This window comes from Monodon monoceros, unplaced genomic scaffold (genome assembly GCF_005190385.1).
Source record: "Monodon monoceros isolate NGI ecotype Baffin Bay Population unplaced genomic scaffold, NGI_Narwhal_1 Super_Scaffold_18, whole genome shotgun sequence".
Classification (NCBI taxonomy): domain Eukaryota; kingdom Metazoa; phylum Chordata; class Mammalia; order Artiodactyla; family Monodontidae; genus Monodon; species Monodon monoceros.
In genome coordinates this window covers 13,880,101-13,892,692 of record NW_021703774.1, presented here as the reverse complement: position 1 = coordinate 13,892,692, position 12,592 = coordinate 13,880,101, and the positions used below count along the sequence as shown (strand labels likewise).

Here is a 12,592-nt window from a genome sequence, read left to right as displayed (position 1 = left end):
GTGTGCCCAGGAGGTGAGGGTGAGCTAAAGGTCCTCCAACTCCACCATCTCGTCTGAAATTCTCTGTTCACGGTTCTGGAGGCTGTAAGTCTGAAATCGAGGTGCTGTCAGGGTTGGTTTCTGGTGAGAGTGCTCTTGTAGGTGGCCATCTTCTGAGTCCTCACATGGCCTTTCTTCTAAAATCTGCCTCTTCTTCCTTACAATGATGGACAGTGTTAAAGATGTTCCTGCTCTCGAAAGCACAGATGAGGAAGAGAGGAGGTTGTGGCGTGCAGGTGGCTGTGGAGGTTTTTTTCCCCTTTCAGTCTCAAAAACTCTAATAAGGTAATTATCCCTGCTATGCCTAAGTTTTTTCATTATAATCTGCTCAAGGTTACAAGTTAAGTGCCAGAGTAGACTCAAGTTCCTGCTATAACATCAAGGTTCAAGCTCTTGTTAAGTGAATGAGAAAAGATTTGTAGTATAATGCACATATAGTACAGAATAATGGTATAGTGAATTGCCTTTTTATAAGATTTTACTACATAATTCTTTAAAAAAAACTTCCAGTGGCCTTTTACTCTTGGAAAAGATTGGGTAAAAACACTCAATTTGTAAAATTTTACTTGCCCACCTAACTTTAACATGAGTATCATAATGAGAAAGAAGGGTGTAAGAGATAATTACAATCCTTGGTAATAATGAAATTATGCTTTGCCTAACAATATTTCCCCTCATTGGTAATACAAGTTAGTTTTCATACATATAAATTGCTCCCTCTCCCCTTCCCTTTTATTATGGGAAAAAACAAAGACATGAACAAACTCATGGTAGGTGCACTTTAAACAGGATAACTGTTCCTTGAATAACTTGAAAACACAGTCTTAATCACTTTTATTTGACTTAATTGACAAATACAAGAGAATGGCTGTGAAACCACTGGCAATATAGGAAACTTCATTTATTTTGACTTGATCCACTTATATTTCTCAGAATGGGAATATATACATTATTCACCAATAAATGCTTAATGCTTTAAATTTACAATTACCTTATTTGCAGAAACTTGGAAATCATTCCAATTAAATGGAAAAAAATACAAAAATTTTTTTGTTCTTATAATTCAAAATATATTTAAAATATTTCTACAGCAGCCAAAACCTTTAACCAAAAAATTCAGAACTGCAGTCTCAAGCTTAACAAAATGGCCACATTCTAATTTAATTATCTTGATTATTAACACAGGAAAAAAATATCGTGGCTCCTAAAACAAGGCTGACTAGCAACTGGTACAGTTTTCCTTTGTGGTCACTCAAAGCTGTCTGTCTTTATTATTTTTACTTCATCTGTTCAAACACAGACAATTGCTCCAACTTTAAAGAAAGTTTAAACTTTTGACCAATTTAATATTTAATATTGGTGATGCTTGCTAAGATTTAAGAACTCCAACAATGAGAATCAATTAAAGTAAAATTATCCTAAAGGACTTCCTACTACACAGCATAATCTGGTATTCAATAGTGTTTTTGAATTACATATTTTTTCACAAACATAGCACCTCATTAAATACCTGGTAAACCACTTTGCAATCACAATAAGGGTTGGGAGACTAAGCTCCAAAGAGAATTATGTAATTCACTTAATATAACATTGCAAGACAAACCTCAGGCATAATCAACATTAGGAATGCAGTCTGTTGGTTCCCACACTCTAAGGGGATGCTCATCTATATGGGCACCATCTTATTAAGACATGGTACTATGCTTCCAAAATCCACAGAGTAAACACTGAAGTAGACTCCTGCTTTACAAATGATCTACTAAATGTGCCTGTAAAACTAAAAAAAATTTCCAAAAGATCTGAAGAGATGATATGGTTATTTTATCTCCTTACCCCAGGTAATTCTGTCAAAAAGATACTGAATGAAGTCCAATCTTAATTTGTAAAGTTTTGGTGTAAAAGCTAATGTGCTGAACTCCAGTAAAGTTTAACTCTCATCTGAATTAATGAAACTACTCATTTTGCTGAGTTTTCACAAGCTGTACTCTTGACCTGAAGAATCACTTTTTTTGTGCCGAGGAGATGGAGTAGTCTTCGTAGGAGATGGGGATGCAGTACCAGGTGAGTCAGTTCCTCCATCAGAGGTACTTGGTGATGATGCCAGGTGGGGGACTTTCTTTCTTCCAAGGAATCCTCCTCCTTCAAATCCTCCTTTCTTCCGTAACTCCACTTTATTTTCATTTTCATCTTCCGATGACCTTTTCTTGGATTCTAGAAAACCTTCAGCTATTCTATGCACCTCCACTCCACTATCTGATTCTCTCAAACTTTTAACTTCAGTTCCAGGAGACTTTCTCTCATACACATTACATTCCCCTGTTGCCCGCTTCACTTCAGCTTGTACTGGACCCAAGTTACCATCTCCAGGGACAGCTCTTTCTACATTTCTGTTCAAGTTCACAGTCTGGAAGTCCCTGTAACTGTGAAAGCTCTCAGTCCTCCTTGCTCTTGCTAACAAGGGACTTTCTCTGTAAGGCCTCATGGAACCGTAAGTAGCTGCTTCATGGATGGTTTCATGGTGCTGGAGCTGAAGGCTGCAATACAGTTAATAATTACAGCTCACATTTCTTTCTGGGATTTTTCAGGGGCACATCTCATTAATTAAACTACCAGTTAAAACATATAAATTTTATAATGAATACTATATCCTTATTTACATATATAAAAATGTATTTTAAGCATGCTATACTGTATGTGTGTGTACAAAATTAACAATGCAAATAATACACCATACATATATATTCGCAATGAAGCTAGATTTTTGAATAGCTGAAGAAAACCTAGGGAAAACACCTTTAAAACCAATGTGGAACCCACAGTTTCAGTATTTGGCCCTTAATTCAGATTTTGGAATTTTTAAAAAATATGGTTAACTAAAACAATATACTAAGGCATTATGTACTTTTAATACAATGACAAAGTAAGATTAGACAAGATAATGTAATCATTTTTATTAATATGTCCCTAGGCAATAGGAACACCAGTTCCACATACCATCTAAGGGGACACGTGATTTTTCTAATTTCCTTTGAATGAATTCTTGATCACATAATAATTCAAATTGGCAGCAATTCACAAAATAAGTAAAAGGGCCAAAAATGGTTTTTTTATGAAAAGAAACATGCATATAGATGAGGAATCTAGTAAAAAAAAATTAAAAAGCAACATAAAGTATGAATTTAAAATGTACTTTGAAAAATTTGGCTTTAAAGAACTATGTGGTTACAATAGCTCAGCCAATTTTCCCAAAGCAATCAATTCAACTCCTTAACCTACCTAGAATTTGATTCACGAAGACGGCTATGCTGAACCACAGAAGTTGCTGGACTGATATTAGGAGTAGCACAGCGAGATGTGCTCAGATCACACTGATCCAGTAATTTGAGTAGCTCCTCTTCAGTCGGACCACCTACATCTTAGGAAAACATACATCACTATAATCACTTATGTCAAAAGCCTACCCTGTGCCAAACACCTTTCCATATGGAACCTACCCTTATCCTCACTTTTGTTAACCATATCCATGGCAGTGGTCAGATCCCACATCTGAATGCTGCCATTCGTGTGGCCCGTGAACAAGTAGCGCCTTGGCCTTGAGCCCATCCTACTGGAGCCCTCACATTCTCTCACTGTAAATGAGGATATTGTAGTACAGTCAACAGCCTGGATCTCACAGATTCTGCAAAAGATATTGTACAGTTGTAAACCATGAGGAACAAATTACATTTTATAATTCAGATTTTTAAATTAATTGTCTCTTTGCAAAGTTACAGTTGACTCTTCCACACATATAAACAGATTTAAAGGAGTCAAAGAGAGTCAACGGGAATAAAATTCAAGCCTTGTATTCTCCAATATATTAATACTCAACTTTTTCAAAGCATTTTTATAGCTATCTTCATTGATTTTTTTCATAAAAGAACCTGACAAAGAGCAATTATCCACATTTGACAAATGAGACCAAGCAATAATGTCAGTAAATGATGTCCCAAAGCCATAGAAGGGTTAACAGAATTGTACTTGATTGAAACATTTATCCCAGCCTACTTCAAAACAAAGTTGAGGAGGCTTATTTAAATAAAAAAAAAAGATTATTAACAATTAGTGCCAGGCAAATGCAAGGTCCGAAAATAAAGGAGGAAGAGGAAAAACAACTCTCATTAATGTGAAAAACATAGGAACAGAATATGAAGCTTAGCTGAGCTTCCTAGCAGGCAGGGAAAAGGATGGTGGAGGGTAAGGGGGGAGTTCATTCCTGCAATGCCCACATATAGCGAGTGACAGAGCCCATCCCAGTCTCATTCCCAATCTCAAGGCAAAAGCTAGTATTTCACCACTGAGTATGAGGTTTGCTACAATTACTTTTGCAGATATTATTTAACAGATTAATGAATCTGCCCTTTATTAAGTGCTAGGATTCTTCTTCAAAAATCATAAATGGTTGCTGAACTGTCAAATGTTTTTTCTGTGTTTATCAAGATGATCACTTTTCTATTTTTGTTTTTTCAATAATATCTGTGAATTGACAAAATATTTTTAAAAATCTAGATTCCTGTTTCTGTTTAAAACTACAGTCAGCCCTCCATAATGTGGAACCCACAGACACAGAGGGCTGACTGTACTACACCAGTTTATATAAGGGACTTAAGTATCAGGGGATTGTGGTATCCACCTGCAGGGGGAAGTCCTGGATAAAGATGTCCCCCTGTAAATAATAATTAAGAAAACAGTTGCGACAGCCTCATGCAAATCAATGACGGTAAAACATGCCCTCACATCATACACAAAAATAAACTCAAAATGGCTTAAAGACCTTAAAAATAAGACATGATACCATCACATTCCTAGAAGAGAACACAGGCTAATAAGCATTCTCTAGCATAATTCGTACCAATGTTTTCTGAAGTCAGTCTCCCAAGGCAAATAGAAATAAAAGCAAAAATAAATAAATGGGATCTAATCAAACTTACAAGCTTTAGTACAGTAAACCATAAACAAAATGAAAACACAACCTACAGACTGGGAGAAAACATTTGCAAATGATGCGACCAACAAGGGCTTAATTTCCAAAATATACAAACAGCTCATACAACTTAATACAAAAAAACAACCCAACCAAAAAATGGTCAGAGGACCAAAAAGGGAACCCTCCTACCACATTGGCAGGAATGTAAACTGGTACAGCTACTATGGAGAACAGTATGGAGCTTCCTTAAACTAAAAACAGAGTTGCCATATGATCCAGCAATCCTACTCCTGGGCACATATCCAGACAAAACTCTAATTCGAAAAGATACAAGCAGCTCTATTTCACAGCATCACTATTCACAATAGCCAAGACATGGAAACAACCTAAATGTCCATCGACAGTTGAATGGATAAAGAAGATACCTGTATACAATGGAATACTACTCAGCCATAAAAAAAAGAATGAAATAATGCCATTTGTACCAACATGGATGGACACAGAGATTATCATACTAAGTGAAGTCAAAGACAAATCTCATGTATCAGTTTTATGTGGAATCTAAAATATGACACAAATGAACTTATTTATGAACTAGAAACAGGCACAGAGAACAGACTTGTGGTTGCCAAGGGAGAAGGGGGATGGATTGGGAGTTTGGGATTAGCAGATGCAAACTATTATATATAGGGTGGATAAACAAGGTCCCACTGTATAGCACAGGGAACTATATTCAGTATCCTGTGACAAACCATAGTGGGAAAGAATATGAAAAAGAATATAAGGGCCTGGATTTTAAATGAGAAAAAAAACATTTCCAACCTGGCTCCTTGGCTTATACTATCTTTACAACTATAGCTTTTCCTCTGGAATCATAAACTTAAAAACTATAGAAAACTTGTTTTATCATGCATAAATTATAGTTGATTACAACACTCTGCTATTGTTGGAAGGGACAGAACAATACTTAGGGACAGAACAACACTGGACAGGACATGAGCACTGAAGAAGAATATGAAAGACTACATTGTTAGAGAACGCTGTTATAACAGCAGCTTCAAATCATTTGGCAGCTTCTTCACCCAACATGTACACCAACACTAAAGCGCAGGGACGCATTTCTCCAGATAAAAATTTGGCCTGTAACTACACTGTAGGTTCCTAATAACATTTTCTTAAAAAAAAAAAAAAAAGTTTAGAACACAAAAATCATTTTCTGGAATCAATTCATTTAACAATCACTGATGACTACATGCAATGAACTTTGATGGAAAGAAAATTTATCATCTCAAAGACTTTATCATTAAAATATTAAGAAATCAGCGATCACATGCTGAAGATAATAGAGAAATTATTTAAAATGTCACTAGCATTAGTAACATTAATATAAAAATTTGTAACCTACTTAGTAACTACTAATAGGAATTTTACTTTTTTCACTTCCTTGACATGCAAAAAATTTTGTTCTTAAAGAGGAGAAATGTTACAGCACAATATGTTTGAGGCTGTAAATAATAATTTTACGTGAAGTAAGATTTTAGTCAAATGAAAAAGAGGAAACTAACTCCTATTGAGCATCAATTATAGTCAGGGACTATGCAAGGTATTTTGCATGTTTTTCACTCAGTGAAATCTCAGCAAGGTCGTTAAACTTTAAAAGAAACTGAGGCTCACAGAAACAAAGTAAGTTAAGTTGAATTTACATAGCTAGTAAGAGGAAGTGCCGGAATTAGAAGTTCACTTGTCTACCATCCAATTCACTGTGTATCTGTTCTACTATCATATCACTAGTTCTTCCTAAAAGTCCACAGCAGTGAAAATCGTAAGTAGATTGTAGAGAATAAGCACTAAGTATACTGTATTAACTTTTAAGTTAAAATGACCACAAGATAAAGAATAGACATCTCTCTCAAAGATCTGTTTCTGATACCACTATTTATCAGTGTCAAATGACTTAACGTGTTTTGCAAGACAAATATGACTTCTGAATATAATATCTTTACAGTAAAGTGTTACCTCTTCCCAGTAGATGAGAGTCTTACAAACAGTTTGTTAGTGATGGGAACAACTTTCTGGATAAACACCTGTTGATCATCTCGCTCTCCAAAAGGCCCTTGGGTCAGAAAACAAAATGGCAAAAATTAATTAAAATTTAACAGGTTTCATTTAAAAAAAAGGAACATTAATTTTGAAAAAAAAAAAGAATTCTTCATGCCTGTCATTGTGGCATTGCATTCCATGTCAAAATCAGACACAAAATACAACACTACAAGTAGTTCATCTTGCATCAGAAATTTTTTTAAAAAATAACTCAAAATGGATTAGAGACCTAAATGTAAGACCAGACACTATAAAACTCTTACAGGAAAACACAGGAAGAACACTCTTTGACATAAATCACAGCAAGATCTTTTTTGATCCACCTCCTAGGAGTGATGGAAATAATAAATAAATAAATAAACAAGTGGGATCTAATGAAACAAAAGCTTTTGCACAGCAAAGGAAACTACAAACAGACGAAAAGACAATCCTCAGAATGGGAGAAAACATTTGCAAAAAAATCAACGGACAAAGGATTAATCTCCATAATATATAAACAGCTCATGCAGTTCAATACTTAAAAAAAAAAACCCAATCCAAAAGTTGGCTGAACACCTAAACAGACATTTCTCCAAAGAAGACATACAGATGGCCAAAAAGCATATGAAAAGCTGCTCAACATCACTAATTATTAGAGAAATGCAAATCAAAACTACAATGAGGTATCACCTCACACCAGTAAGAATGTTATCATCAGAAAATCTACAAACAACAAATGCTGGAGAGGGTGTGCATAAAAGGGAACCCTCTTGCACTGTTGGTGGGAATGTAAACTGATACAGCCACTATGGTGAACAGCATGGAGGTTCCTTAAACTACGAATAGAATTACCACATGACCCAGCAATCCCACTACTGGGCATATACCCAGAAAAAACCATAATTCAAAAAGACACATGCACCCCATTGTTCATTGCAGCACTATTTACAATAGCCAGGTCATGGAAGAAACCTAAATGTCCATCGACAGACGAATGGATAAAGAAGATGCGGTACATATATACAATGGCATATTACTCAGCCATTAAAAGGAAGGAAATTGGGTCATTTGTAGAGATGTGGATGGACCCAGAGACTGTCATACAGAGTGAAGTAAGTCAGAAAGAAAAACAAATATCATATATTAATGCATTTATGTGGAACCTAGAAAAATGGTACAGATGAACCTGTTTGCAGGGCAGACATTGATAGGTGTGGAAAACAAACATATGGACACCAAGGGGGGAAAGAGGCGAGGGGGTGCTGGTGTGATGAATTGAGAGATTGGGATTGACATATATACACTAATAAGTATAAAATGGATAATAACCTGCTGGAGGGGTCATTCAAGATGGCAGAGGAGTAAGACGTGGAGATCACCCTCCTCCCCACAAATACATGAGGAATACATCTACATGTGGAACAACCCCTACAGAACACCTACTGAATGCTAGCAGAAGACCTCAGACTTCCCAAAAGGCAAGAAACTCCCCACGTACCTGGGTATGGCAAAAGAAAAAAGAAAAAACAGAGACAAAAGAATAGGGACGGGACCTGCACCAGTGGGAGGGAGCTGTGAAGGAGGAAAGGTTTCCACACACTAGAAGCCCCTTCACGGGCAGAGACTGCGCATGGCAGAGGGGGGAAGCTTCGGAGCCACAGAGGAGAGCACAGCAACAGGGGTGCGGAGGGCAAAGCGGAGAGATTCCCGCACAGAGGATCGGTGCCGACCAGCACTCACCAGCCCGAGAGGCTTGTCTGCTCACCCGCCGGGGCGGGCAGGGGCTGGAAGCTGAGGCTTGGGCTTCAGTCAGATCCCAGGGAGAGGAATGGGGTTGACGGCGTGAACACAGCCTGCAGGGGGTTAGTGCACCACGGCTAGCCGGGAGGGAGTCCAGGAAAAAGTCTGGAGCTGCCAAAGAGGCAATAGGCTTTTTCTTGCCTCTTTGTTTCCTGGTGCGCAAGGAGAGGGGATTAACAGCGCTGCCTAAATGAGCTCCAGAAACGGGTGTGAGCCGTGGCTATCAGCATGGAAACCAGAGACGGGCATGAAATGCTAAGGCTGCTGCTGCAGCCACCAAGAAGCCTGTGTGCGAGCACAGGTCACTATAGACGCCTCCCCTAACAGGAGCCTGCGCAGCCCACCACTGCCAGCGTCCCATGCTGCAGGGACAACTTCCCCGGGATAACACACGGCGCGCCTCAGGCTGGTGCAACGTCACGCTGTCCTCTGCGGCCGCAGGCTTGCCCCACACTCCATACCCCTCCCTCCCCACGGCCTGAGTGAGCCAGAGCCTCCGAATCAGCTGCTCCTTTAACCCCGTCCTGTCTGAGCGAAGAACAGACGCCCTCAGGCGACCTACATGCAGAGGCGGGTCCAAATCCAAATCTGAACCCCGGGAGCTGTGAGAACAAAGAAGAGAAAGGGAAATCTCTCCCAGCAGCCTCAGGAGCGGCGGATTAAATCTCCACAATCAACCTGATGTACCCTGCATCTGTGGAATACCTGAATAGACAACGAATCATCACAAAATGAGGGGGTGGACTTTGGGAGCAACGATATATATTTTTTCCCTTTTTCTCTTTTTCTGAGTGTGTATGTGTATGCTTCTGTGTGTGATTTTGTCTGTATAGCTTTGCTTTTACCATTTGTGCTAGGGTTCTGTCTGTCCTTTTACTTATTTATATTTTTAGTATAGTTTTTAGCGCTTCTTATCATTGGTGGATTTCTGTTTTGGTTTGGCTGCTCTCTTCTTTGTTTTTTTAAATTACTTTTTAATTTTTTAAATTTTTAACATTTTTTAAAATAACTTTATTTTATTTTGTTTATTTATTTATTTTCTTTCTTTTTTTTCTCCCTTTTATTCTGAGCCATGTAGATGACAGGGTCTTGGTGCTCTGGTCAGGTGTCAGGCCTGTGCCGATGAGATGGGAGAGCCGAGTTCCGGACACTGGTCCACCAGAGACCTCCCGGCTCCATGTACTATCTAATGGCCAACATCTCCCATAGATCTCTGTCTCAACGCCAAGACCCAGCTCCACTCAACAACCTACAAGCTACAGTGCAGGACACGCTATGCCAAACAACTAGCAAGACAGGAACACAACCCCACCCAGTAGCAGAAAGGCTGCCTAAAATCAACATAAGGTCACAGACACCACAAAACACACCACCGGATGCAGACCTGCCCACCAGAAAGACAAGATCCAGCCTCACCCACCAGAACACAGGCACTAGTCCCCTCCACCAGGAAGCCTACACAACCCACTGAAACAACCTTTGCCACTGGGGACAGACACCAAAAACAGGAACTACGAACCTACAGCCTGCGAAAAGGAGACCCGAAATACAGTGAGTTAAGCAAAATGAGAAGACAGAGAAACACACAGCAGACGAAGAAGGTAAAAACCCACCAGACCAAACAAATGAAGAGGAAATAGGCAGTCTACCTGAAGAAGAATTCAGAATAATGATAGTAAAGATGATCCAAAATCTTGTAAACAGAAGAACTAAAGAGCAAACAAACAATGATGAACAACACAATAAATGAAATTAAAAATTCTCTAGAAGGAAACAACTAAGGTAGATATTCCAGATAAGTTACGAGGAAGATAAAATTGTGGAAATAACTACTGCAGAGCAGAATAAAGAAAAAAGAATGAAAAGAATCGAGGGCAGTCTCACAGACCTCTGGGACAACATTGAATGCACCAACATTCAAATTATAGAGGTCCTAGAAGAATAAGAGAAAAAGAAAGGGACTGAGAAAATATTTGAAGAGATTATAGTTGAAAACTTCCCTAATATGGGAAAGGAAATAGTTAATCAAGTCCAGGAAGCACAGAGTCCCATACAGGATAAATCCAAGGAGAAACATACAAAGACACATATTAATCAAACTATCAAAAATTAAATACAAAGAAAAAATATTAAAAGCAGCAAGGAGAAAACAACAAATAACATACAAGGCAATCCCCATAAGGTTAACAGCTGATCTTTCAGCAGAAACTCTGCAAGCCAGAAGGGACTGGCAGGACATATTTAAAGTGATGAAAGGGAAAAACCTACAATGAAGATCACTCTACCCAGCAAGGATCACATTCAGGTTCAATGGAAAATTAAAACCTTTACAGACAAGCAAAAGCTAAGAGAATTCAGCACCACCAAACCAGCTTTTCAACAAATGCTAAAGGAACTTCTCTAGGCAGGAAACAGAAGAGAAGGAAAAGATCTACAATAACACACCCAAACCAATTAAGAAAATGGTAATAGGAACGTACATATCGATAATTAACTTAAACGTAAATGGATTAAATGCTCCAACCAAAAGACTTAGACTGGCTGAATGGATACAAAAACAAGACCCGTATATGTGCTGTCTACAAAAGACCCACTACAGACCTAAGGACGCATTCAGACTGAAAGTGAGGGTTTGGAAAAAGACATTCCACGCAAATGGAAATCAAAAGAAAGCTGGAGTAGCAATTCTCGTATCAGACAAAATAGACTTTAAAACAAAGACTATTACAAGAGACAAAGAAGGACACTACATAATGATCAAGGGATCAATCCAAGAAGAAGATATAACAATGGTAAATATTTATGCACCCAACACAGGAGCACCTCAATACATAAGGCAAATACTAACAGCCATAAAAGGGGAAATTGACAGTAACACAATCATAGTAGGGGACTTTAGCACCCCACTTTCACCAATGGACAGATCAAAATGAAAATAAATAAGGAAACACAAGCTTTAAGTGATACATGAAATAAGATGGACTTAACTGATATTTATAGGACATTCCATCGAAAAACAACAGAATACACTTTCTTCTCAAGTGCTCATGGAACATTCTCAAGGATAGATCATACCTTGGCTCACAAATCAAGTCTTGGTAAATTTTAAAAAATTGAAATTGTATCAAGTATCTTTTCCAACCACAACACTATGAAACTAGATATCAATTACAGGAAAAAATCTGAAAGAAATACAAACACATGGAGGCTAAATAACACACTACTTAATAACCAAGAGATCACTGAAGAAATCAAAGAGGAAATCAGAAACTACCAGGAAACAAATGACAATGAAAACACAGTGACCCAAAACTTATTGGATGCAGCAAAAGCAGTTCTAAGAGGAAAGTTTATAGCAATACAATCCTACCTTAAGAAACAAGAAACATCTCAAATAAACAACCTAACCTTACACCTAAAACAATTATAGAAAGAAGAACAAAAAAACCCCTAAGTTAGCAGAAGGAAAGAAATCATAAATATCAGATCAGAAATAAGTGAAAAAGAAATGAAGAAAACAATAGCAAAGATCAAAAAAACTAAAACCTGGTTCTTTGAGAAGATGAACAAAACTGATAAACCATTAGCCAGACTCATGAAGCAAAAGAGGGAGAAGCCTCAAATCAGTACAATTAGAAAGGAAAAAGAAGTAACAACTGACACTGCAGAAATACAAAGGATCATGAGAGATTACTACAAGCAACTATA

The 12,592-nt window shown here is 37.9% G+C and overlaps 1 protein-coding gene across 2 annotated transcripts in view; it reads right to left on the bottom strand.

Annotated features, from left to right (window-relative positions):
- The window catches only part of KCTD3 (potassium channel tetramerization domain containing 3), a 71,029-nt gene continuing 58,437 nt past the window's right edge, over positions 1-12,592 (bottom strand). Inside the window, exons 15-18 of one of the 2 annotated variants that reach the window (XM_029229154.1) lie at positions 7,022-7,118; positions 3,534-3,718; positions 3,316-3,454; positions 1-2,573 (exon numbers count right to left, since the gene is read on the bottom strand). In XM_029229154.1, coding sequence (XP_029084987.1) covers positions 2,012-2,573; positions 3,316-3,454; positions 3,534-3,718; positions 7,022-7,118 — 983 coding nt within the window. In that variant the 3' untranslated portion in view covers positions 1-2,011. The remainder of the gene's footprint in view (positions 2,574-3,315; positions 3,455-3,533; positions 3,719-7,021; positions 7,119-12,592) is intronic. The other variant, XM_029229155.1, reaches the window with a different exon arrangement.